This window comes from Moschus berezovskii, chromosome 11 (assembly GCF_049115385.1).
Source record: "Moschus berezovskii isolate FMDL1 chromosome 11, NW_MosBer_1.0, whole genome shotgun sequence".
Classification (NCBI taxonomy): domain Eukaryota; kingdom Metazoa; phylum Chordata; class Mammalia; order Artiodactyla; family Moschidae; genus Moschus; species Moschus berezovskii.
Window position 1 is genome coordinate 75,260,734 of NC_142470.1, and position 24,919 is coordinate 75,285,652.

Sequence of the window (24,919 nt, forward strand, 5' to 3'; positions counted from 1 at the left end):
AGGACAGGGGAACACATCAGAAATTATCTTTTAGAAATGTGGATTAATCCCAAATTCCCACTTTCTGAAATGTTCTTTCTGAAATCTTCATTTATCTTTGCGCTATAATCTGCTTCTTTATTAATCTGTTTCCATCTATTGACTCTTTCTCTAGCTTCAAAATCAATGAAGCATGCCTATCAGATGGTAAAGAATCTGCCTGCAATGCAGGAAACCCAGGTTCACTCCCTGGGTCAGGAAGACCCTTGGAGAAGGGAATGGCTACCCACTCCATTATTCCTGCCTAGAAAATGCCATGGACAGAGGAACCTGGCTACAGTCCATGGGGTTGCAAAGACTCGGACATGACTGAGTGACTAACACTTTCACTTCATCTTCATGGCTTTTCTGAGCATCTGGTCATTCCTTTTGTCAATGTATCTTTTAAAATAAGGAACTCAGCATGTCAAACCATATTCCATATGTGTTTTATGTAAAGTGTGGAAAAAAAGAACTACATCCTTCAATTAAATTCATGCTGTTTTTTATAACAGTTGCATCAAACTGTTGTCTATGATTACTTTTTTGTTCAGTGAAAATCTCATGGTACTTTTTTAAACTAAGAACTACAGAAATCAGGTTTCCCTCATCCTGTGCTTGTGCTACTGATTTTTCTCAAAGCCACATGCAAGATTTTACATTTATGCATGCTAATTTTCCCTACTCTGAAGCATATGGTAGTCTGTTGAAGAGGATGCCCTGCCAGTTGAAATGTATTTTATTAACTTTACAATAATTAAAACAATCTTCAGTCCTCTATGGACCATCTAGACACTTCCTAGATAAATTTAATTTTTATTTGCATAAATAATATGTACACAGAAGAAGAACAAAACCAGCTGTAAATTCTTGTCTAGGACTTCAAGGACTGTAGAAAGCAGTGACAAAGACATTCTTTAGTAGGTGATATAACTATTGATCTTGTGCCACAGTGGTTTTCTGGCTGCCCAAGTCAACAACTTGTTGCTTCTATACTTTTAATCATGGTGTGGTGCCCAAGAGTTAGGGCAATTGAAACTCTTTAGTCAGACAGGTAATTGCATGTGTACATCAAAGTTAATAGTGGCCTTCTAGAATGATAGAATATTAAATGCAAGGGAATTGTTGGATCAATATTTGTTTCTTGAAAACTTGATAAACAGCATTTGCCAAATAGGTGGTAAGCACCTGGTCAATAAGCATGTCTGAACTGCTTTGAAACCCTTTGAGTATGAAACTGTATTAACTGAAGTAAGACTCATTCAGTTCCAATTCAATCCTATCTCAGGGCAGTTTCTATAAGTCATGGTACATATTAGCCTTTTATGGACTTCAAGAGAGGACTGGGATGAGCCCAGTTCAAGATAAGGAGGCAATAAGCTCAAAGACTCCTTTCCTCAACTAGAACCAAACCCCCAAATGTTTCTTTCTGGATGTGATCAGGACCTGGTACACATCCTGCTTTAGAGCAGGTACTCAGTAAACATTTGTTCAATCAATAAATTATTTGATACTTTAAGGAATAAATGGAAAAATAAATGTATATCAGCTGCACCTACTCACATTTAGGTATTCTGACTAGGAAGATGAGTTTATTACTAAGAAGCCGACTTCAGAGACTTCCTGATTGAGAATATGTCTTTGGTAGGTTCTAGTTCCTTATTTCTAGAAAATAGAATGTTATCTTCCTTTTCCCTGGCATGCTTGGAAAGGACAAAGAGAGAACACTTCCCTTCAGGCCCAAAACATTTTTTACTCAAAGTCATTTTCTTCTTTTTCAAGGACCTTAGATAACCTTATTTCTCAATTATTATCTCTAATAGGCCCTTGTATTAAAGCAACTACCTTTGTAAAATGCATGTAGTTCTGGAGGAATCCAAAGCATATCCTGACCTGTTAAAATCACAGTTCTGGACAGTATGTTATTGACTTTCCTTAAGAATAAATGTCACCCTGAGTTCAACATGGCTAACCAACTCCCCTAAATAATCATCCTTACCAGAAATTAGTTATATATTAGATATGTATTTACTTCCCCACACTGATAACCTGACTTACACTGATTTAAACAGATCATTTAGTTTTCATATTTAATAATGAGCTCAGAATTAGGTGAGGTAGGGCTAGTATAACTCCAGTAGAATAATGTCAAGTATTTAGACTCCTTCTTATTTCTCCATCCTTAGAATAAGATTTTGACCTCATGGTCTCAGAATGAGTATCTTCCATAGCAGTGATTCTGCATTTTGGACAAAAGGAATAAGATTTTGTGGCACAAAGAATGAAAGGACATGCTGTCCAAGTCTGTCTTTGTAGAAAACCTTTCCCAAGAACTTCCATTTATATTCCCTCAAGATTAACGGGCTCACAAGGACACTCTGACTATCTGGAAGTTTGGGAAAGCAAGTTTCTTAATGGGACATATTGCCGTTCTATGTACTTTATTCCTCCCTCCTCCCAAAAAACCGGTCATTCAATTTGCCAAGAAAATGTCAGAGTAGATAATGAGTACAAATTAGAAGTATCTGCTACAACTGCCTTTCTAAGCTTGATCTATGATCCAAGGACTGGGCTGCCCCTCAAAACTATAGGGACTAAAGTCACTGAATTTTAAAGTGAATCTTGGCATTCCTTTATAGATACTACCCAGTAAGTCATAAGAAACTATTGGGTTCTTTAGAACCAGATCTGAGTCTTATTACAGTATTTTTGTGCTATTTATTTTTTAATCTGGAAAATTGTAACCTATTTTCCATTCCTTGACAGTAATCCAAGTCTTGATTTTTTCTTTAGTTCCCAGTTTTGGAAACCCAGTGGATTCAAACTTCATTTGCCCAACTAACCTGTTTTTAATCTATTACTAGATTGAGGGATTTTTACTGGGTAAAAATAATATCATTTATTGCTACAAATTCTGCTTATCTCAGCCACACTGGACAACTTAAAACTTCTTCTAAGACTGTATGATTGTAACAGTCATATTTTATCTTATTGGATTGTAGATCTGTACTCTTCTAATTTGATCTCTGTTTATAGTTCCTTATTCCCTTTAATTTTCACAAATAATTCCCAAGTTTATACAGTAGATTATTCCACCAAGTTAGAAAATAGCACTTACATTATATATAAAACAAGAAATATCTATGTTAATATACTTGTTCTCTTGCTTTTAATGTCTCTATAGGTTATTGAGTTCAAAATTGCCTTAGCATCACTATTTTGACAAAGTGGTAAAAAGGATGTTTAAAATAAAAGTTAGAGCTTTGTTTACTAATCATCTACCATACCTCAGGTGTCTGTTAATAGTATGAAATGTAGGATTCTAGGCAAACTGGGTAACTGAGGAATATGTTGAGATAAATAATAAGGTTTTGTCACAACCCTATTATTTAGCTACAGGAAATTTCTGTTTTTAATTATCTGATATAACAGTCTTCAGCATAGAAAAAGTGCAGCTTCCTTAAACATGACTCGTAAGCAATAAACCTTTAAAAAAATGGGCTGTGAAAACAACCTCATGGTTTTACTTCCCATTTTATACATATAACTGTTGTTTGCCTCTATTAAGACTATGCCCTACTCCTCCTTGAATGTAAAAGCATTTTAAAGTGATTAAGATTTTCACATGATGTTCAAGAGCACAGTTTTATGCTTCAAATTTTCTCAAATCTGAATGCAATACTGACTGATGGAAATAGTTATTGTTGTGAGTCCAAAAAGGAAAGCAAACATTTGCTGAAACTTACATAGTTTTCAATTTTGTAATGCTAACAAATGTGAGCTGCTTCAAAATAAAAATCACCTATTTTTTCCCTAAATAATAAAAGAAAAAAGCCTCACATATCAGTTCAAAGTCTTCCTTGTTAAGCTAATTATCTTTAGCTTGTGTTGTAGTTTAGTTTATTATTATTATTATTTTATATGCTGTGTGAAGGTTTGCTCAAGGCTGTAAATATAAATGAGGGCTTTTTAAAATCTGTTTTATTGATTGGCTGAGATGGTTTGTGTTTGGGGATCTCTAGAGACTATGTAAATTGAAAAAAAAATCAGTATTGCTTGAAAAAATAGCCAAAGCTGTGATTTAACAGTACAAAAGAGGGTACTGTCTAATCCCTCAAGTAGGAAATTGCCTTCCTTCATGGCCTGTTGCTTTAGTACTGTTTCTGGCTCCTACTGCTGAAGGAGAAAAGACCTACGTTTACTCTTTTACTATGTCTGTTTTCTAGCCTCTGAAAGGCCTGGCAGTAAATAATCATTGAAATGAGTAAATTTTAATAATAGTAGTAAAATGCATGACTGATCAGATCTACAAGTCTCATTTGGACAACCGTGATTACTGTTCCAAGATAGGAGATAATATTATATGGGAACCTGAAATGAGAAATTAAGAATTTGGCTTAGTGCAACAATGAGGATGTGACTTCTCTGTGGCCTATCTACATGGTACTATAAATGTTAGATGGAATAGGATAGCATATGATCTCAAACTGATGAATTTCTGAAGTAGGCAGGTATTTCTGCATTATACTTTGATTTTTTTTTTCTTGCCAATAAGAAAGGATACAGATTATGTTTGCAGCTGATCTTCCATTGACCATTGAAGTGTTCAATTAGAATTTAATCTGCTGTTTGCTATGCTAGGAAGTAGCATTATTTTAAAGCAAACCACTGTGAAATGGACTAACACCGTTCCATTCTCCATATCTGGTCCCTAAATTTCATTAATGAGTGGCATTTTACATTGCACAGAAAATTGCACACTATTATATAGCTCCATTCTTAAAAATTAGAAGAGGAAATCTGGTTTTAATTATTTAAGGGTGATGGTAGATAAGACATTTCTTCTTTTCATTTGGATGTGAAACATTTGCTCAAGTCTAGAAATGTTTCTTGTATCTCTTTGATTAGGCACCTAAAGCAATCTGAGGGTAAACTAGTTCATTTGAAAATAATATACAAGGCAGTCATCGTGTATGCATTTAAAAAATTACCAGATATGCTTTAATACCTATCATGTGTTAAATATTGAAGATGACACCATATGCCTAATGAAAGCTTCATTAGGAAGACATTAGTAGATTAATTCCACTCTCTGGGTGGTTTATTTTGTTTAGAATGCAATAAGGTAAGTTCATTAGTTTGCAGACGTAGTGTTTTCTACTGTACCTCAACACAACTAGGAACAATTCCACAGAGGTCAACAGATCTACTAACACCTGTCAAGATAAACACACAAGTCTCTGGGGGAATCATCTCAGCAACAGAACAGAGAAAAGCTGAGGAAAGTAATTCTTTCATGAGAGAAAAAGAAGACAGTTGAAAAAAAAACCTGATTAATGATTTTTGGAAATGCCTCTCAGAAGTCATATATTTTTATAAAAGTATCAAAAAATATATTCTATATTTTAATAGTAAATATTTTGGAAAATATACTACACATTTGGAAATAAATATAAATATCCTAAGAGATTCGAATGGAATGATCATTCAATCTGAATTGAGCCGCTGGAAGTTTTCCCAAAACCTATAGCTAAATCTCTCATCCATCCCAGAACAGGTATATTGGATTATAAGTTCTGCTATAGTGATATTATTTGAATGGTTATAGTTAAAATGCTGCCAGTATTTCCATTATAAAACCCTATTTTCAAGGATTTATAAGTTGGCTATAAATGTTTGCTTGGCAATTCAACTTGGCAGCAAGCAACGTTGCTTGGTGGTATTTTATTTTCCTTTTACATAGAAGAGGAAAGACAAACATCTGTGTACTACATGAGTAGGAAAATGACAATGAATTCCATTATTCTTCATAACCAATTTATCATTCAAACTGAAGTTTAACCTAAATTTCTTACATATTTTAGGCAATGAACGAGCTCGTCAAAAGCCTGCAAGGATAAATTGAAGAGGGTGTGTTCCATTTCTTTTGTTTTTTGGTTTGTAAGGAGTTTTTTAAACTCCTACATATGGAGATACATTTAATCTGTTATTTTGATATTCCATTCATTCAGCACAATGATAGTATAAATATATTATTACATACCTTAGGGTTTTTTTTTTTAGGTATTTGTGATAGTCTATACTTGAGAGAGTTTAGCAAATAACTGACAGAGTTCAGAAAATTTTCCAACAATTTTGTAGAAGAATACATGAGCTATTAAAGAGACATAGGAAGGAGAAAAGATAATCTTTTTACAGAGAGAATTGCATGGGCAGTGACAAAAGAAGTGAAAAAATATAGTGTGTTTAGGGAAGAGAAGTTCATGTGGCTGGAGCCTAGGATGTTTGCGGGGGAAGTGGCAGAAGTTGAGATAAAAATAAGACGGAGGCAGGATGGAGGCAACTTTTGAAGGGCTTAATATGCCATGGTAAAGAACTTTGAATTACCTGGAACACCAATCTTTGTAGTGGGATAATTACACTAACTTAACTGTAGTGCAAACTTCAAAATATCACTCTTACAAAGTGTGTAATCTATTTGTCCTGAATTGGATGGTGATTAGATTATAGATCCCAGACAAACCTATTTAGAGATTCAGTTCAAATTGCATGATTAAATTCTTTTCAGTGAATTCAAATGGCAACATATGCTCCAGAACATATATCCATAAAGATGGATCAGATTGGTTTATGCTCCAAGTACTCCAGCGTTCAGGAAATTGAACTCGTGGTATGGGTATGATGTCTGGTTCTAGATTTGAATATCTCTATTTACTAAGAAATTTGCAAATTACATCTCAGTTTTTATATCACCCTAACTTGCCTTATAGTTGTCCTTTAACTCTAGTTCCATTCTCAAAAATCCCATGTTGCTTTCTTCTGCAGTGATGCATGTATATGACAGACTGTGCCACCGCCGATACAGGTGACAACTCCCAGGTTGTCAGTTTTTGTCACTGATCTTTCCTGTAGTTGATGCTGGTCAGACTGAAAACTTGAAATGCCAGGACCTGAACGGGACTACTTTTTTTCTTTTCTTTTTTAAAATGGTATCTGGATGATTAGGTTTTATATGGAAACAAAGCATTCTCACCTGCATAAGGCCACATGGCTATTAAGTTAATAAAGTCAGATTCAGAGTGTAATGTCATGCAGTCAGTCCTGTAAGAACTCAGTCCTGCCTCTAGCCACTGGCTAGGCTAACTGAAGAAGAGCTCAATCAAATTCAAAAGATGAGAGAGAAAAGAATTTTTTCTAAGTAGAATGAAAAGAATTTATAGTTACATGGTGTGAAATTAGAACATCTAGGTTTATAAGGTAGACATCTTGAAGTCTTTAAAGAATGCTTTAAAGAAGAGATCTGGGAACAGCACTGCTGTCTATGTTTAGAGTACACAGCCAGAGAGGCGAAGTTACTGGTAAGGAGCTTAATTAGAAAGCCCTCCCGGTGTTGTTTAATAAAACCCATGTTAAAGACTGACATTCAGACGGAGCAGTGGTTCTGAAAATGTAGTTCCCCTGGGCCAGCAGTATGAGCATTACCTGGGAACTTGTTAAAAATGCAAATTATCAGGCCACTGTACAGATCAAGGGAATCAAAAGCAAAGCAATCCATGATTTAATAAGTCGTTCTAGTGATTCTCAGACACACTAAAGTTTGAGCATTACAGTTTTAGAAAATCAGAATCATGGAGGTGGCTGAACTTGACTGAGTGGGAAGAGTCTGAAATTGGGCAAAATTAAAAATCCTGTTACAGCTCATTATTAGTATGTCTTTAGTAACTATCTAAAATATGTACACGTGAGTAAGTGGCAGTAACTTACATTTAGTGCTTAATATATTTTAGAGGCTGTTCTATTTCATTACACAGTGTTATAATCATTTTACAGACAAGGAAATGGGGGTAAGGGTCCATTAAACCCAGTGTCAGATGGACACTAATCACAGACTCAGATTCAGACCCACAGTCTGGGCACACAAGCTGCATATTCTTCCTCTACACTATGAATGCAGTCACATCAGATGGCATGAACCTAGGGAAGAGTTTGTCAGCAACACAACTTCATTTAAATAACTATACAAACAATATAAGATGCTAGTGATTGAAAGTATATGATTGGGTGTTGCCAAAGTAATGCCCACAACACTTAAAAAGGAAGTTGATAGTGAAATGTCTATGACCCAGCCTTGGTGCTTAGGCAATTAATTTTATGCCAGATGTCAAAATTAAGTTTTAATTTAAAAGGGCAAGAGAAAAGATAGGGAGCATAAAATATTTCAGGCCTGAACACCGCTAACTGTGATTGAATAAATTGATTCATATTTCACAAATCAAACCACAGGCTTTATTTTGAGTAAACTGGGCATCATGCTGTCTCATGTTGGGTTCCTGCTACTATCCCTCATTTGATATATCAGTGTGGAGGTTCTAGGTAATAGGTACATGGACTGAATTCACCAATCTACATCTATGATTAGACTATCGGTGGTGGGAGATGAAAGTGCCCTTCCAGATAAGGAAACACATCCTAAGTATATCTGAATTTTTGGTATGATTTTTACTTTTGTGGACCTCAACTTTATCATCGAAGAGGTTGAACTGCAAGATTTCCAGGGATGCTTTTAGTCCTGGCATGTTTCCTCCCTCCTCCCCTCTTTCGTTCATCCTCTTTCTTCCTCCCTCCCTCCCTCCTTCTTGTCTTCCTTTCTTTTTTTTTCTTTGTCTCTTCTGTCTTTCCCCGATCTTTTATCAGAACACCTTTCCGTTCGTTCCGTTCCGTCGCTCAGTCGTGTCCGACTCTTTGCAATCCCGTGGACTGTAGCCTACCAGGCTTCTCCGTCCATGGGATTCTCCAGGCAAGAATACTGGAGTGGATTACCGTTTCCTTCTCCAAACACCTTTAGGGACCTGCAGTAACCCACAAAGGTAACAGGATCAGAGGTTTGCTTTACAGCTTCACAGATAGCACCCTCTCCTGGGTCTCCCCTCTTTACTGTCTCTCAGGCCCCACCCAGAAATGCAGGTAGATGGGCACATGGGTTTTCTTTGCCTTTCTTGTGCTGACATTGGTGGAAATGCAAAATGCTTGACTGACACTCTCCTCATTTTTAATTTTTAAAAGATTGGTGCTGCCTGTGGGTTTGAATATACTTCCTTTCTGCTGTTTTAGTGTCTACTTTTCTATTTTGAAAGCTTAATACTGAGCTGTAACAATTTCCAATTAAGTTTTAAGAAAAATACAAAAAGGTTGAAAGTGTCTACCTGACAACCATCCTGCTTCTTGAGGTGGAAGGGTTGATTTTAGGAACAGGAAAAAATAGTTTGAAGTGACCTGTCCTTTTCCATTTCTGTGCACACTCCCCCTTCTACAGGCTCTTCCCCTCTTTCTTCATCTATTTTCTTTCTTTTCTCCCCTCAGCTTTCAATCCCATCTCCCATTTCTTCACACTAAATCGCCTGCCTTCTTGTCCACTGTGAATCATTGGCTGTGAATGAATCTAGAATAACCTCCCATTTATAGATATTAGATTCTCTTGATAGATCTTGGTACATAAGGTGGTCAGAGGCAGGGGAGTTGAACCAGTCTTCCAAGCATTCCCACAGGTCCTAGTGGATTTAAGACGCAGACCAACTTTTGTTGCAGAAGCAGACATTTATTACTAAGTAGTTAAAAAATCTTATAGCCTGTTATGGAAGCTTGATGAATTTCCAACTCCTGGTTCTTTTAAGCACCACCTCCCACAAATGTCTTGCAAATAGAATTTCTTGAAGCAAATATGGCAGTATTTCAGTGGTAGCATTCAGATCCTCATCTGTTAGAATTAAGCGATTAAGACTTGTTAGGGATCAGTGAGCACTGGTTTCATATAGTTTTGTGATGACTAAATGAACTCACTCTTTTACATCTCTCAGAGTTGTGACAGTTACAAATGTGTTAGTTCCTATTACTAATATTATGGCACTATTTCTTACAGTAAACGGTGAAAGGTCTCTTAGATTTGCATATGCAATTCAAATAGAAGCAAAGCATGTTCATAAAAATTTTGGCCAGTCCACATATCTTGAGTGTTAATGATTTCACCAAAGATAACCCATTCTTAACCTCCATTAACAAACTGACAAGCCATTTATGTCATTGATGATAACCCATTTCCAACATATATTCCAATTAATGAGCAAAGCTGTATCATGATTGAAGATGATGATAACTCAAGCCTTCTAGAAGCCCCCCTCTGACTTCTGTGGTTCTGGCTTAAACATAAGAGCATGCATTCCTGGTGAAAGCAACCAATTCTCCTGAGACATAGAACAGTACTAACACACATGTATATCACATTGTCCATGCTGAAATATTTAAGAGTAAATTACAGGCAGCCAAGCACTGTGTCTCCTCCAAACAGTTGTTTACTCACATGAAAACACATGTTAGCACTGCCTCAGTTTCCTTTAAATAATACACTTCCAGCCTCAGGAATGGACCCGCTGAAGAGACATCAAGAGTAAGCACAAGCTTTATTTGCTTCATCCACATTAGGCATGAGTTTGCTCACAAGACTTTTCTCCACTCTGTAGACAGAATTGCTCCTTGTTCCACCAAATTACAGTCATTTATAACAAATATTGCAGCATCTGTATCACAGAATCCATCCCAGAACCTCCTAAGTATTGCAAAGATGCCCCAGACAGCTACAATTTCTTCTTTCAAGGCAGTCATAAATATTTCCTCTTAAGCCGTTGAGACTCCAGTAAAACTGAGATTCCTGGCCTATGCCTTCGCTAACCCCACCTTCATCTCCCAAGGCCTGAGACAATGTAAGACAGTCAGAGGAGTATTTTGTTCATCGAGTGCTCTTGGAAAGGTTCATCAAAATCTACACTTATTCTATTCCTATTTCTTTCATTTATACAAATCATTTCCCAAATTTCACCCCCTCCTTCTTGTTAATTCAAGAAAGTCAATTGCTGTTTTTCACGGGTGTGATCTTACCTCTGCAATAAAATTTATAACCCCAGATCAGTACTCATGGAACCAAGGTGATCCTTAACAGACATGCACAGAGTGGCAAAACATTTGAGTCCTCAACACCCACCTTTCCAGTTGAGGTCAAACAAGGCAACATTCTGCCTTCAGCTTATATTATAAACAAATGTCCTTTGTGTGGTCTATTTAGTACCATATTTTTCACATTTCTGTTCTTTTTGTTGGTGATTTTACTGTTTAAAACAGTCCATAAACATAATGCTGAAGTGCTGTTTAATATTCCTGAGCACAAGAAAGCCATGATATGTCTTACGGAGAAAATAAGTATGTTAGAGAAGCTTCATTCAGGCTTAAGTTATAGTGATCTTGGCTGTGATTTCAGTGTTAATGAACTGACTATATATATATATATATATTCAGTAAAGATGTCTTTAAACAGAAAACACATAAAATAAGGTTATATATCAATCTGTTGATGAAAATACTGTGACCAGAGACTTGTAGGAACCTAACCCATAGGAGCAATGGTTTGGTATTCCTTAAGTCAGTGTTCAGAGTCACTTTTTAGACATAACTTCTGTAAATAATGACAATTGACTATGTGCATTAAGAGATAAATTTTCATTTCACAAATGTTGGGCACTAGAGGGAGTACACATGAAGATTTGCCTCCTGTCTCCTTCAGGAATCTACCATCTAGTTAGGAAGGGTAGGACAGATCATCACCCTTAAGCAGGCTATCAGAGAACAGTGCTCTACCTATCTGTAGATGGAAACGAACCAGATGCATGATGTAGGCCCATCAGCTCCAATATTTTAGACCTCTACAGGAGAGACATACTGCCTGTACCCTGTGGAGTGTTTGATATATTTTAAAGCCCTCTCTCATTAAATATTACATTATACCCTTCCTGCCCTGAGGGATTGTTAGGAAAGACAGGCACATGACTGTTTTATAAAGGAAGCCACAGAGTCTTGGGGAGATGCTAGGTTACTAATGTGGCATAACCGGTATTTTAAATGGCAGTGCCAAGAAGGTAGCCCAGGTTTCCCATCTCCTAAATTAGTGCTCCTCATTTTTTTTTTTTTTTTTGAAGCTTACTGGATGTTTTAAAAATGGATATTTACAATCTAGTGAATTAAAACCCACATGCTAAAAAGTAACAAAATGAGAGAAAATGGCTTGGGGATAAGGATGGGAGCAGGACACAGTGGAAAGTGCTGGACTCGGGTTCTCTTGATCTTTGAGCAGTTGTGGTAAGTTGGGAGACATGGTGTATTTAAGTAGATAAAAGCACCTTCACTAGCCCGACTAAGCTATTGAGGCTATGGTTTTTCCAGTGGTCATGTATAGATGTGAGAGTTGGACTATAAAGAAAGTTGAGCGCCAAAGAATTGATGCTTTTGAACTGTGGTGTTGGAGAAGACTCTTGAGAGCCCCTTGGACTGAAAGGAGATCCAACCAGTCTATCCTAAAGGAGATCAGTCCTGGGTGTTCGTTGGAAGGACTGATGTTGAAGCTGAAACTCCAATACTTTGGCCACCTGATGCGAAGAGTTGACTCATTGGAAAAGACCCTGATGCTAGGAAAGATTGAGGGCAGGAGGAGACAGGGATGACAGAGGATGAGATGGTTGGATGGCATCACCGACTCAATGGACATGAGTTTGGGTAAACTCCGGGAGCTGGTGATGGACAAGGAGGCCAGGTGTGCTGCGGTTCATGGGGTCGCAAAGAGTGGAACAAAACTGAGCAACTGAACTGAACTGAAGTATTACATTTTCAGTAAAATAAGGTGAACTTTTGCCAAGGATGTGAGATGTTGGAATGCTACACATTTGATTAGGCAGTCCCTGTACACTGATAACACAGTGACCACCGGAGTCCTATGATTGACTCTGAATGAACTAGGAAGCAGTATATACATCTAAATGGCCAACTGGGTGAGTGGATGATTTGTATCAAATCCTTCTAGAACTCCTTTTTCAATACATAATTTTGTTGGCGTAAGGGATTATATAGACAGTAAGTAGCCTGTGAGAGGTAATGCTTATTCAGAGTTGTTTGTCTTTAAATAGGAATAAACACACAAAAAATGTCCAGCCACTAGTCATGCCATAGTTTTTATCTTCTTTTAGAAACCAGGGAACTGTTTTAATCATACTTCCTTATCCTGTCTACTAGCTTCCAGTGACTGTGGTCATCCTGGCTAACTCTACTTGCCATGCTAAGATTTTTATTTTCAGGTGTGTTGTCTTTTCCAGGACACATGGCTTCAGGTTAAAAATTCTTCTTTTCACCAATAGAATATAATGTCCTCTCTTCCTTAGGGGCACTAGATTAAGGAATTTTTATTTCCTGATTTATTGGTGTTATTTTCCTTATGAAACATGATAATAGAAAAGCAGCACTCCACCCATATAAAAGATCATCGTAACTGTGCTTCTACAGAGATCTTGGGGTTCTTAAAGAACCCTAAAATGTTGGACCAAAACACAAGCTATCTCATTCATGATGTTTCTCTCTTCTCTCATCCTTTCTCAGCTGTCTCCTTATGTCTCTCTTTTATTCTCTCTTTTTCTGTCTCTTCCTCAATGGCCAGATTTACTCATTCCTTTTCCTCCTTGTGTAGTTTGGCTCCCTGCACTTCTACTGCCTTATATGAGATATGATATTGTAGTAGGAACCAGGGCTCTTTGTTATGAGTAATATGTGTAATTAACAGATCATCGAAACTGATGCTTGAGTAGATTGTGTCAAGCCATATTTAGCAGATTCGGTTTGAACACCTGGCAGAATAAGTTTGGTCCAATAAAAAGAGCCGAATTCTTTCTCTTTTAAGAGCTCTCAAGACACTGGTTACATCAGAACCATAGGGGTAGGGGAAGGGTGCCATTTGCCGTTGTAATTCAGATGGCGGGATCACCTGGCAGAGGAGGGAGAGTTGCCTTTTAGGTGTTCCCCGCATCGCGGTACACGTGTCCCTTTGATGTGTGGAGAATGCTTGAGAGAGGCAAAGCAGGGCGATTTCTGTGGGAAGCCAGACCAGCCTCCCTCGTTACATAGGCTCGTCCTCTGCATTGCATCCGAGCTTCAGTGATTTGCTGTTTGGAGACTGCAGATTTGCATAGAGCCCCTCGCTTCGCCAGCTTGTGTGGTTTTTCTTTTCTTTTTTTTCTTTTTCTTTTGCTCCCCCCCCCCCCCACTCCTTTGTCTGCTTCTGCTTTTCCCCAGCTCTCTTTCCCCCGTTCGATTCCTGCTTCTTTCGGAAGGGTGCACTCTTCCCTCTGAACCCCTTGCCGGGCGTAAGTGTCAGGAGGCGGCGGACGCGGAGATTGCCTCGGGAGCAGGCGATGCGCGCCGCTGCTCCGCGCGCTGCCCGGGGGAGGCTGGCGCTAGCGGGCGAGCCGGCCCGGGCTGAATGGAGAGAAGGGGCGCCTGGAGTCCATGGGGTCTGCTTCTCCCTTGAAAGGAGGTTGGGCCGGCGAAGTGGCCTCCTCGGTTCCCACACACAATGCTAAATGGATTTACCTAGTGGATTCGCGGTGGATGGCTGTCATGTAGAAGTGAGGACCCTCCGGGAGGAGCTTTAAACCATTTCCCCGCTCCCCACCCCCCGGCACGCACTCGCCCGAAACTCTTTGGGAGTATCTCTCGAGAACCTGGAGCCCTGGAAATCTGGGAGCAGCCGCCCGCTCCGCGCTTGCTGTTCCCCGGGACTGCCTTTCCGGACAAGCCCCTATCAGCTGCATTCGCCTCGGCTATGTTTCGGAATCTTTGGGGTGCAAGGCACGGCGGACTCCAGGACCCCGAGAAGACTGTCCGAAGGAGGGAGAGGATGGGTGCCCTGGCGCGGTGAGGCGGCCGGCCCTGCAGCCCACCCTGAGCTGCCCGCTCCCCAGCGCCCTCTCCCCTCCCCGCGCCCCAAACTTTGCCTCCCGCGGCGGCGGCCCCTCGGCGGGCGCCCCGCCATGTGCCCGAGGATGCTCCGGTGCGGCGCCGAGCTGAGCTCGCCTGCGGGCGGCGGCGGCGGCGCGGGGGGGCGCCTGGCCCTGCTCTGGATAGTCCCGCTCGCCCTCAGCGGCCTCCTAGGAGTGGCTTGGGGGGCGTCCAGTTTGGGAGCGCACCACATCCACCATTTCCATGGCAGCAGCAAGCATCATTCAGTGCCTATCGCAATCTACAGGTCACCGGCATCCTTGCGAGGCGGACACGGTGGGTCTGCGATGCCAAGTTCTCGCGGGCTACTCCCTCGCTCCCCGCTTCCCACCCTGCACGCGCTTCTCGGCCCTTCAGGCTCGGAGAAACGGGAGCGCGAGAGAGGGAGGTGCATTTGGGTGTGTTTGATGGGAGCCACTTATCTCTTTGAAGACAATAGAAAGGGGTTGGAGGAAGGCGTCGCGGGTGTTTGTGCTGGGGGGTGGGAGGGGCGTTCCTTGTCGGGGGTGTCGGGAGAGAGATGTGGGCACCCATTAAAGGACCTTCCCCGGACGGGCGCCTGGGCCCCGCGGGAAGGGGGCGTTACTAGCGGGAAGGTCACTCGGTGTGGCCGAATAGGGGACCGAGCCCTGCCCGGGGACCTGAGCTCCCGAGAGAGGAGCGCTCTGCCGAACCTTTTGTCTGTGCCGTGTGCTGCCCATTTTCCCTGGTCTGGGGGAGGGAGAGGTTCCAGCCCGCACATTCCTCCAAAGAGTACCCAGACTGCAGTGATGGTGACAGGTCCCGGGACTCACTCAACAGGAGGCTATTTCCGCTTGTCCCCACCTCTTCCCTTAATTGGAGAAGGTAGGAGGGTGATGGAGGAACATTATGATTGCCAGCTCCTACACAGTTTAGAGAGGACCTCTGAACCCCATCCGCTTCCCCCACCCCTCACACTTATACGCTTCTTTTGGGATCATGTCTGAAGGCTGTTGGGATAAGGGAGGTCCTGTGTCCTCCTCCCTCAGAGTATAGTGCTCCTCAAAGAGGGCAGGTGGGTCTGGTATAATTAAGGGCTGGCTGGTATAATTAAGCTAAGAGGTCTGCCTGGAGGAGGAGAAGTTAGAACAGAAAGAATTGTTCTCCTCTCCGGGAATTCCTTTGTAAAGAGCAGAGTATGGAGGAAAGCTTTGGTTGTTAGGTTTCTTCTCCAGCATGGCCAGCAGTGTAAAGCCAGGTTCCTGGCATCTTCAGATAAATGCCTATTTCAGATTCTCTGAGTTCCCAATAAATAAAACATCAGCAGTTTGTGTATGTGTGTCTTCCCCCAGTCCCAATTTTTCTTTTCCCCTGGTGTAAAGTCTGTTACTTTAAGAAGCAAGGTGAAAGTTACGGACACTCTTTTTACGTCTATTTCTCCCTTCTTTTGCTTGCAGGGCCCCTTTCCCTTTCAGACTTGGTTCCTCACTGAACCCTTTACCCCTCCCTAGGGAATTCCTCTCCCCCAGCAGCTGCTAGTTATAGCAGAATAGCCCCTTCCCCAGGGAAGGCTTCCCACCTGGAGACAATTCTGGTTAGATGTGAGAGGCTACAGCCTAACCCAACTGAGGAGAACAAATCCCCTGGGCATCTCCTTTAGGAGTGGCTGAGACACTCTCACAATGGGCCCAGGAATCCCTTCCCTTCCTTCTCCCAGTTCTCTCTCTAGGACTGTCTCCAGTTCAGCGTGCCTAGGATGGAGACCTGAGTGATGCTTCCAAAGGGTTTTTTGTTGTTTTTTTTTGGCACAAAGTGACAGCAAGGAAAGATCCGTCTGAAACAGCAAGGAGTTGCCTAGCTCTCTCCTTGCCCACAGTATCCTGGTAGCTTGCGGTTCCCTTTCCCGGGTGCAGTCCTTACCCACTGCCCGGCCTTTATGCAAAATTGTGTGAGCCCCGAGGAAAGGAGGCGAGCCCGGGCGCGGGCGGGGCGGACAGAGCGTGGGTGGGTGCGGTGAGCCAGATGGGGTATGCGAGGGGGTGGGGCGCCTAATTGTACCAGTGGGGAGGGCTTGGCTAATAATCTTATATGCATATTAACTTCTCTTTTGCTGTGGCTCTGCCTGTCTCCCAAGGGATATGGCTGAAATGGGAGGGCACCCGGGGGTTACGGGAAGAGGAGAAGACCAAGGGGGCCCCGCCGCGGAGAGGCACCTCCTACCATTGCAGCATCTGCCCCAGTCAGGCGCCCTCTGCTGGTGTCTGCAAACACTTCTTTCCCACCAGAATATAGTGATTCTGTGCGCGAATGAAAAACCAGGCGTATCTATCGTTGAGAAAGGGAAAGGATGGATGGATGGCAGAGGGAATTGTATGTGAGCAGCAATTGGCATTATTATTTTGAGTCAGAAAACTTTCTCTTTCCTTTGAAGGTTCTGTTGTATGGTCATATTTGTTTCTTTTTGAAACTCACACCCTTCTCACACATACTTTTGGAAGAAGCTTTCTGATTCTTTTTTTTTTTTTTTCCTTTTTTAATCAGGGTAGCAGACTTACCAGTCAGTAGCCAGCCTCCACCAAATAAAAGCAGCTGTGGATTTTTCTCTCTTCCCTCTCTTGAAAGAGGGGATAAACTCTGTCTAGGGAACAACTGAGGCATGTTGAGGATGAATAAGCCTCTGAGGGTGGAGGATGGAGAGACAGGAGTGAGGTGGAGATGCGAGTGAGGTGGAGATGCGAGTGAGGTGGGAATGCAGAGAGGCTGGCAGCAGAGCAGGCAGGGTGATGGCTTAAAACAACCCTAATAAGAAAGAGGTGATGTTGAATTTGTTGGGTCAATAAACTCTCTGAATATTCAGCTAATTAGAGAGAGAGCCCACAAGGAAATAATCTCTGAGCCTCATAGATGAGGGTGAAGGAAAAACACAAAGGTGAATGACAATATGATAAACTCCTGGCTGAAAACCAAGGCAGGTGTAAATGAGGTTTGGCTCAAAAATTGAGAGTATGGCAAATATACGTATATAGATGAACAGACGAGCTACCCTGTTTGCTTATAATAGGATTTTGTGGAATCATGAGACATTTTTCTCATAATAGGGAAAGCATGCATGTGCTCAAATGTGTAAAAGAAAAATCATGTGTGGTGTATTTAAGGGAACAAAATTGAGTCTCCCCTCTGTGTTTTGAAAACTGCTGGGTTGACTGTCCGGGTCCATTCTTCTTCATTTTCTCATCATGCCATGCTTCATTTGCACTGTTAGGAGGTGTCACTTACAAGGATTGCGGGGTGCTGAAAGCACTCATCACTACCCTGAGCATCTTTGTGCAAGCTGACCCAGTTGCAGAGATTATGATGAGGATTTTTTTTTTTAATGAATATGAGAAGCAGGTTTTGAGATCACTGCAAGATCCCATTTTATTTTGCATGTACTTAAAAATATAAAGGTTGAAAATACCTCCACAGAAAAATTGAATTTTCCTAGTCAAATAAATGGAGAACTGTGTGACTGTAAATGATAAAAAGCAAGCCTGCTTGTAATTAAGACTGCTACTGAAAGCCAGCAAGAGTTCAGACTAAGCCAGTATGTTCAGTTGGTATTGTTTTAGTGAGGTGCCATATGTGTTGAGCATAGAATGATGTCAGTGCGATGCTCAGGTTTTTATCTCTGCTCCTGGATTTCCTAAGTACCTCTGCATACTTTCAAAAATTAGCTTAGAGCATCTCAATAATTTCAGGAGATAAAGGAAAGAGAACCATCATAAGAATGAGCATAGCAGCGCCAACCATTCTCCTCCCAGTAGTATGAGCTCCAGAAATTTTACCGCCATGATTAGCTTATACTATTAAAGGGCATTCCCAGAAGGGAATGTTTTCAGATTTTAAAAAGTGTGGTTTATAATTGAGGTAGCTCAATGCGCTTCTGTAAGGAAAATAATTGTATCTTAAATTGATAACATTTCTCTTTCAGAGGCACTTTCATACACACACTAAACTTCTGAAAAGTGTGGGGGCTTTTGGAGGCAGTTTGAATACCCTTTTCCTTGTAGGGATACTGAGGCACACCACAGGAGCACCGAAATGTACAGCCAAGTCTCTGGTTGAAGTCAAAGAGGAATTAGAATCAACTCTGCACGGCCCATAGCCCAGAGCAATTGCTTGAGCTCAGAGCTTTCGAAACTTGAACTGAGAGGGTCCTCCATGTGCTTTCATGGTTAATCTCTTGGAGTAGAAATCATTACAAGGACCAGAACTTCACATCTTGCTGCCAGCGTGCATTAACGATAGTGGATACTGTGAGAGAAGCTGATGGCGTCTGCCAGGTGTCTCATGGATCACTTCATTGATTCTGAGGAGGTTTTTGTTTTTCTCACAGTCGGGAGAGTGCTGTAAGATAGAGTAATCCCTTTGCTCTTTTGTCTAGCAACCAAGAGAGTTAACAACACCTTTCAAAATATACTTGACTTTACTGTGTTGAAGAGCAATTTTGCGTTGCTGGTAATTGATTCATATGTGTAACTCAGAACATTTTTAGCTATGAATATTCTGCTAAAGTAGATAACCCTACCCCACACTCCTTCCTTACTTTGGCTTCTTGGACAAAAGTGTGCATCTCTGCCATGATATTTTAGACAAACTTGTCAGCTAATACTCCTGGAAGAATCCTTGAATTAATTATGGCCCAAGTAGTCCAAGACTCTAGTGTCTTAGTTGCCCTTAACTTTAATATATTGATTTCTTAGATGGTCCATTCATTCATTTGGTAATGTGTGCATGTTTTTGTGTTTGTGAACCAGATATCATGACAGGTCAGATAACAAGGGGGGACATTGGTAGCAGAGGCAAGAGAGGAGGAACTAACATACCCAATCATGACCATCAAAAATTTTTGCAATTTAGTTCCAAAAATACAGCAAGCTATTGTTAGAAAGGGTTCATCTTTAAACAAACTTGCCCTTTAAAAACAAATAGCCTCTGAGCATAAATACAGAAGCTATAAACTTTATGTATATGTAGAAATTATCCAAGGCTCAACATGAAATGATGTGATGAAAACATCAACATAGTGAATTTTAGCTACATCACTTTGCATTATCCTTTAATGTTAATGTTCCAGAAAGAGCTCCTTATGCAATTGCTTTCCACCAAGTAGCTGCATATATTTCCTCTAACAAAAACATAGAGCTTTTTATTTTTCAAATAGAAATAAGGCTTATTTTGCAAATGTATTTAAGGCAGGGGATTCACTGATTTAAGTTCACACCAATGTATTAACAAAAGTAGTTGAGGCAGCTTGGTCTGGTGAAGATAATTCTCAAAATCATTATCTACGTGAAAATTTGGCCACTGCCACTTTCTCACCTTATATAAATTCACTAACTTCCTTATCCTCCCTAAGACTGTTTTTACAACCTCACTTCAGTTCAGTCACTGAATTGAGTCCAACTCTTTGCGACCCCATGGAATACAGCATGCCAGGCCTCCCTGTCCATCACCAACTCCCGGAGTTTACTCAAACTCATGTCCATTGAGTTGGTGATGCCATCCAGCCATCTCATCCTCTGTCATCCCCTTCTCCTCCCGCCTTCAATCTTTCCTAGCATCTGGGCCTTTTCCAGTGTATCAGTTCTTCGTATCAAGTGGCCAAAGTATTGGAGTTTCAACTTCAACATCAGTCCTTCCAATGAATATTCAGGACTGATTTGCTTTAGGATGGACTGGTTGGATCTCCTTGCTATCCAAGGGACTCTCAAGAGTGAGTCTTCTCCAACACCACAGTTTAAAATCATCAATTCTTTGGTGCTCAGCTTTCTTTATAGTCCAACTCTCACATCCATACATGACTATTGGAAAAACCATATATTGACTAGATGGACCTTTGTTGGCAAAGTAATGTCTCTGATTTTCAATATGCTGTCTGGGTTGGTCATAACTTTTCTTCCAAGGAGTAAGCATCTTTTAATTTCATTGCTGCGGTCACCATCTGCAGTGATTTTGGAGCCCAAAAAAATAAAGTCAGCCACGGTTTCCCCATCTATTTCCCATGAAGTGATGGAACCGGATGCCATGATCTTAGTTTTCTGAATGTTGAGCTTCAAGCCAACCTTTTCACTCTCCTCTTTCACTGTCATCAAGAGGCTTTTTAGTTCTTCTTCGCTTACTGCCATAAGGGTGGTGTCATCTGCGTATCTGAGGTTACTGATATTTCTTCCGGCTATCTTGATTCCAGCTCGTGCTTCATCCAGCCCAGTGTTTCTCATGATGTACTCTGCATGTAAGTTAAATAAGCAGGGTGACAATATACAGCCTTGACATACTCCTTTCCCGAATTGGAACCAGTCGGTTGTTCCATGTCCAGTTCTAACTGTTGCTTCCTGACCTGCATACAGATTTCTCAAGAGGCAGGTCAGGTGGTCTGGTATTCCCATCTCTTTCAGAATTTTCCACAGTTTGTTCTGATCCACACAGTCAAAGGCTTTGGCATAGTCAATAAAGCAGAAATAGATGTTTTTCTGGAACTCTCTTGCTTTTTCGATGATCCAGCAGATGTTGGCAATTTGATCTCTGGTTCCTCTGCCTTTTCTAAAACCAACTTGAACATCTGGAAGTTCGCAGTTCACCTACTGTTGAAGCCTGGCTTAGAGTATTTTGATCATTACTTTGCTAGCGTGTGAGATGAGTGCAATTGTGCAGTAGTTTGAGCATTCTTTGGCATTGTCTTTCTTTGGGATTGGAATGAAAACTGACCTTTTCCAGTCCTGTTTTCACTGCTGAGTTTTCCAAATTTGCTGACATATTGAGTGCAGTTTTTCAAACTATAAAATGAAAATACAATGAGTTACATCTCAGTGAAGAATAAATAGGACCATGGATTTGAGAAGTGCTCAGATGACAATAGGCCCCCAAAAAATATTTGTTAAAGAAAAATTTGTTTCCACATTTTGGTATTGTGAAGGGTGTTACAGTAAACATGGGAGTGATGACATATCTGCAAAATCCTAATTTCAATTCTTTTTGATAGAAATGGGGTTGCTAGATCAAATGGTTGGAGAAGGCAGTGGCACCCCACTCCAGTGCTCTTGCCTGGAAAATCCCATGGACGGAGGAGCCTGTTGCGCTGCAGTCCATGGGGTCGCTAAGAGTCAGACATGACCCAGCGACTTCACTTTCACTTTCATGCATTGGAGAAGGAAATGGCAACCCACTCCAGTGTTCTTGCCTGGTGAATCCCAGGGACGGGGGAGCCTGGTGGGCTGCTGTCAATGGGGTCGCACAGAGTCGGACACGACTGAAGCAGCTTAGCAGCAGCAGATCAAATGGTGGCTGTATTTATAATTTTTTGATTAACACCCATACTATTTTTCACAGTAGCTCTAGCCGTAGCATTTTGTATTCCTACTCATAGTGTATATGGATTCCAGTTTCACTTTGTCAAAGTTTGTCTTTTTGATAACAGCCATCTTAACAGGTGTCAGGTGATATCATACTGTGATTTGGATTGAAAATATAAAGTGGTGTATGTATTCAACCTTGAAAAAGAAGGATATTCTGTAGTATGTTGCAACATGGATAAACTTTGAGGGTGTTACGCTGAGTGAAATAAGCCAGTCTTAGAAAGACAAATGCTGCACAATTCCACTTATACAAAACATCTCAAACAATCAAATTCATAGAATTAGAGGACAGAATGGTGGTTGCTAGGGCTGGAGAAAAGAGGAAATGAGGTAGTTTCTAATCAACAGTATCAATTACACAAGATGAGTAAGTTCTACAGATCTTCTGTACAACATTGTGACTACAATTAACAATACTGTATTGTATACTTAAAATTTTCCTAAGAGGGTAAACCTCATGTAAAGTGTTCTTACCATGATAGCATACACTTTTAAAAAATTGTAAGAGATTTCAGAGCGAAGACATATGTAGTGGGAAAAATCAAATCTTGAAATCAGGAATTCTGGTTCTGATTCAACCAATGAGTGCATGTGTGAATTCTGGAATTCAGTCACAGCTTTGAACCTCACTTCTCTCCCAGCTCTAAAGTTTGGGGAGCACATTCCTCTCATTTTATAGATGTGACAACAGAGCTGTAAATAATGTAAATGAACTCATAGAATCAAAGCAAATTGATAGAGTTGGAAGTAGAACCCTCATCTTCTAACTCATCTTCCTCCTTGTGTAGAATACTCTTCCCAGAAGCCTGTGCTCCAGCAGTGAGGAGGGGCTGTACTAGTTGATCCAGTTTTTCCTGAACACTTGATAACCTAAGGCAATTTGAACCTTGGTCCTTGAGAACAGAATAGAGCAACTGGACTTAATTCTATAGAGAAAACCATCTTTATACAGTCAGCTACCACTGCCTCATTTACACCCCATTGTGTGCCTTCTTTTAATGAAAGACATAATTGTTTCCAGAGGTGTTAAGGATCTCAATAGTAATGTTGAGAGTGGCATTTTATATTGTTTTGTCATTCATATGCTCTTTTTTTTTAATCTGACAAAATCCTTTTCAACTTTGAGTTCTAAGATTCTTTCGGCAATAAGGATCTCTTAAAATCCTCATACTCTAGCCTTTTCCCAGAACTTTATTGATTGTAAACACACTGTAACTGGAGATATTTTTGCAAAGATTGTTTATAGACTCCTTCAGCCATCCAATTGTCCTCATTAGGTAGAGGTGGCTTTTTTAGGTGCACAGGAACCTGGTGTGGGGGGTCGGGCTCAGGGTAACTTGCTGGGTACTTACTTGCCTGTCAGCTAAGGTCCTACAGAATATCTCTTAGAAAAGCACCTGCTTCCTTTAACGTGGTCTTTTAGCCGAGTTCTTTTTTATTTTTTAGCGGAGTTCTTTTTTGGGCTGTGTAGGGTGAAGAGTATTTCTCCACACTGAAATCCTGAAATCGGCAATGGCTTACGTTACATTACAAAACATTACATTCCCTCACAAAATGCAAGAGTTTTTTCAGTGTTAATCAAATAACAATGAATTCCGTCAAGCTTTTGACAGAACTTAGTAAAAATAGCTGGATTTTATGTATGTATTTCCTCAGAGTCCTCATGTAAAGTGTCTCATTTCATCATCATCATAACTCTAGCAGGACTTATGATCTCCATTTTGCTGACAAGGAAACAGATTTAGAGAGGTGATGATTCTTCCAGGGTCACTTAATTAAGTATCCCCAATACTTTTTGCTTTCTCACTCCAATATGTTAAGAGGCAGGGTTTTGAAAAGAATATGGCATGTGAATTTAAAAGACCTGAGTTTGCCTCACTCTCATCATTTTCCAAGTCACTACTCCAGAAAAGCAACAAAAAGTTGTTTCTTCATTAAGAATAAACTTAACCAAAAAAGGTAGCATACTCATATAGTTGTTAAGAATTTCAGGTGAGTATAGATATGAAATTTATATCTTCATTCAGGTAGAAGAACTTTTAGTTAATATTGCATTTTGATATTTAGCTGGAAAGTAATAGTAAGGGGGGATGGATAAAAAATAAGGACATTATCAAGTTCAACATAAAGCACTATACTCAGGCAGTGGTAAATAATGTAATATTAGCCATGTAATAGTGGTAAAACACTTTATGACTAAAATGATGATTCCTGAACAAACTTCCTTTTAATCACTAGCTATGCAGGCAGCCAAGAAGAACCTACTGTGTCTATTGTATGAACTTAATATCTGTGGATTTGTGAATTGGAACTGAGGTAGAAAGGTTTTTTTCCAGTGTGCAGTCAAGATACTTGGTTATGTACATATTAAGTTTTACATGAAGCTTCTATGAATCTTGTAGACATTTTCATTGCAAACCTCAGTATATTAGATCTTTTTTGGCTGTGGGATCTCCTTATAAATGTATTACATAATGTGACCCAGAGTTTTTAAAAGCAAGGTTGTGGACTTTGTGTTCATGTACATATTTGGTGACTTGTTTTCCCATGTAACTAAATTGATGAACAAACATTATGCTATATCTCTGAAAATGATCATTGAGAAAGAAATAGACCTTTTTAGTGAATGATAAGGCAGTGATTTTTCATGTGTGGTAGAATACAGGCAGTGACATCACTAATGT

At 40.4% G+C, this 24,919-nt stretch overlaps 1 protein-coding gene across 4 annotated transcripts in view; it reads left to right on the forward strand.

Moving 5' to 3' along the window:
* LOC148776201 (neurexin-1-beta) overlaps nucleotides 1-24,919 on the forward strand; it is a 795,940-nt gene that overhangs the window by 279,936 nt on the left and 491,085 nt on the right. For 2 of the 4 annotated variants that reach the window (XM_088841486.1, XM_088841487.1), the window contains exon 1: nucleotides 14,531-15,156. The exons of the other annotated variants lie outside the window; for them this stretch is intronic. In XM_088841486.1, the coding sequence (XP_088697612.1) occupies nucleotides 14,913-15,156 (244 nt within the window). In that variant the 5' untranslated portion in view covers nucleotides 14,531-14,912. Of the gene's footprint in view, nucleotides 1-14,530; nucleotides 15,157-24,919 lie in introns of those variants that run through there. 4 annotated transcript variants of the gene reach the window in all.